The following is a 1,442-nucleotide window of genomic DNA, read 5'->3' as shown; positions in this document are numbered from 1 at the left end:
TTCATGCCTAAGGCGGGACTAGAACTCCCCGTCTCCTGGTGATTGGCTCAAAGTCACCCAGGCGGCTTTCATGCCTAAGGCGGGACTAGAACTCCCCGTCTCCTGGTGATTGGCTCAAAGTCACCCAGGCGGCTTTCATGCCTAAGGCGGGACTAGAACTCACCGTCTCCTGGTGATTGGCCCAAAGTCACCCAGCTGGTTTTATACCTAAGGCGGGACTAGAACTCTCCGTCTCCTGGTGATTGGCCCAAAGTCACCCAGCTGGCTTTCATGCCTGAAGCGGGATTAGAACTCGCCGTCTCCTGATGATTGGCTCAAAGTCAGCCAGTTGGTTTCATACCTAAGGCGGGACTAGAACTCACCATCTCCTGGTGATTGGCCCAAAGTCACCCAGCCGGCTTTCATGCCTAAGGCGGGACTAGAACTCACCTAGTACCACCTTTTCAAATAATTTGATTTTTAGCCTCCGTCGTTCAAGGGAAAAACTCAGCTATTCTGCCTGAGTGCGTTTCTTATAGCTTCCAGCAGGGGGCAAACAGGTGAGAAACACGCCTGCTCATCTGTTAGCGCCACCTGCCAGGTAATGCTGCCGGGTCTCTCTCCTGGGAGGGGGTCCCCCCACCTTTCTGCAACCTACTCCGGCTTCAGCCCTCCCCCTCTGCTTTTTTTCCTCGCCCAGAGTCGGGGTCTCACCCTGCAGTGGATGTATTCGGCACGGGGCGATTATGTGCGGGCCGCCGAGAAGCTGCGCAGGGACATCTACACCTCGGAGGAGCACAACGAGAGGCTTCTGCGCATGTTCAACGTCCGCATAATGCGGGTGAGGCCGGGGGTCTTGCAGGGCTGGGGGGCTGCTGGCCGGCCCCTTGCAAATGGCTGTGGGAGGGTATAATTTCAGGTGTTTCCAACTATTTTCCAACTTTACAGCTTTAAGATGGGTGGGTTGCAACTCCCAGAAATAGGGAATTCTGGGAGTTGCAGTCCACCCATCTTAAAGCTGCAAACTCAGGAAAGACTGAGTTTCAGAGGTGGCTACGTTCATAAGCGGGACTGAGTTTCAGAGGTGGCTGCCTTCATCGGGAGTTTCAGAGGTGGCTACGTTCATAAGCGGGACTGAGTTTCAGAGGTGGCTACGTTCATAAACGGGGCTGAGTTTCAGAGGTGGCTGCCTTCATCAGGAGTTTCAGAGGTGGCTACGTTCATAAGCGGGACTGAGTTTCAGAGGTGGCTACGTTCATAAACGGGGCTGAGTTTCAGAGGTGGCTGCCTTCATCAGGAGTTTCAGAGGTGGCTACGTTCATAAGCGGGATTGAGTTTCAGAGGTGGCTGCCTTCTTAAGCGGGACTGAGTTTCAGAGGTGGCTACGTTCATAAGCGGGACTGAGTTTCAGAGGTGCCTGCCTTCATCGGGAGTTTCAGAGGTGGCTGCCTTCTTAAGCGGGA

The 1,442-nt window shown here is 54.4% G+C and overlaps 1 protein-coding gene across 1 annotated transcript in view; it reads left to right on the top strand.

Annotated features, from left to right (window-relative positions):
• Window positions 1-1,442, top strand: part of TFR2 (transferrin receptor 2) — a 12,282-nt gene that overhangs the window by 9,206 nt on the left and 1,634 nt on the right. Inside the window, exon 17 of the mRNA XM_029283570.1 lies at window positions 680-820. Within this exon, the coding sequence (XP_029139403.1) occupies window positions 680-820 (141 nt within the window). The remainder of the gene's footprint in view (window positions 1-679; window positions 821-1,442) is intronic.

Source organism: Protobothrops mucrosquamatus, unplaced genomic scaffold (genome assembly GCF_001527695.2).
Source record: "Protobothrops mucrosquamatus isolate PMUCROS unplaced genomic scaffold, P.Mucros_1.0 scaffold141, whole genome shotgun sequence".
NCBI classification, from domain to species: domain Eukaryota; kingdom Metazoa; phylum Chordata; class Lepidosauria; order Squamata; family Viperidae; genus Protobothrops; species Protobothrops mucrosquamatus.
Note: the sequence above shows the minus strand (reverse complement) of the source record. Positions and strands in the feature narration are given on the sequence as shown.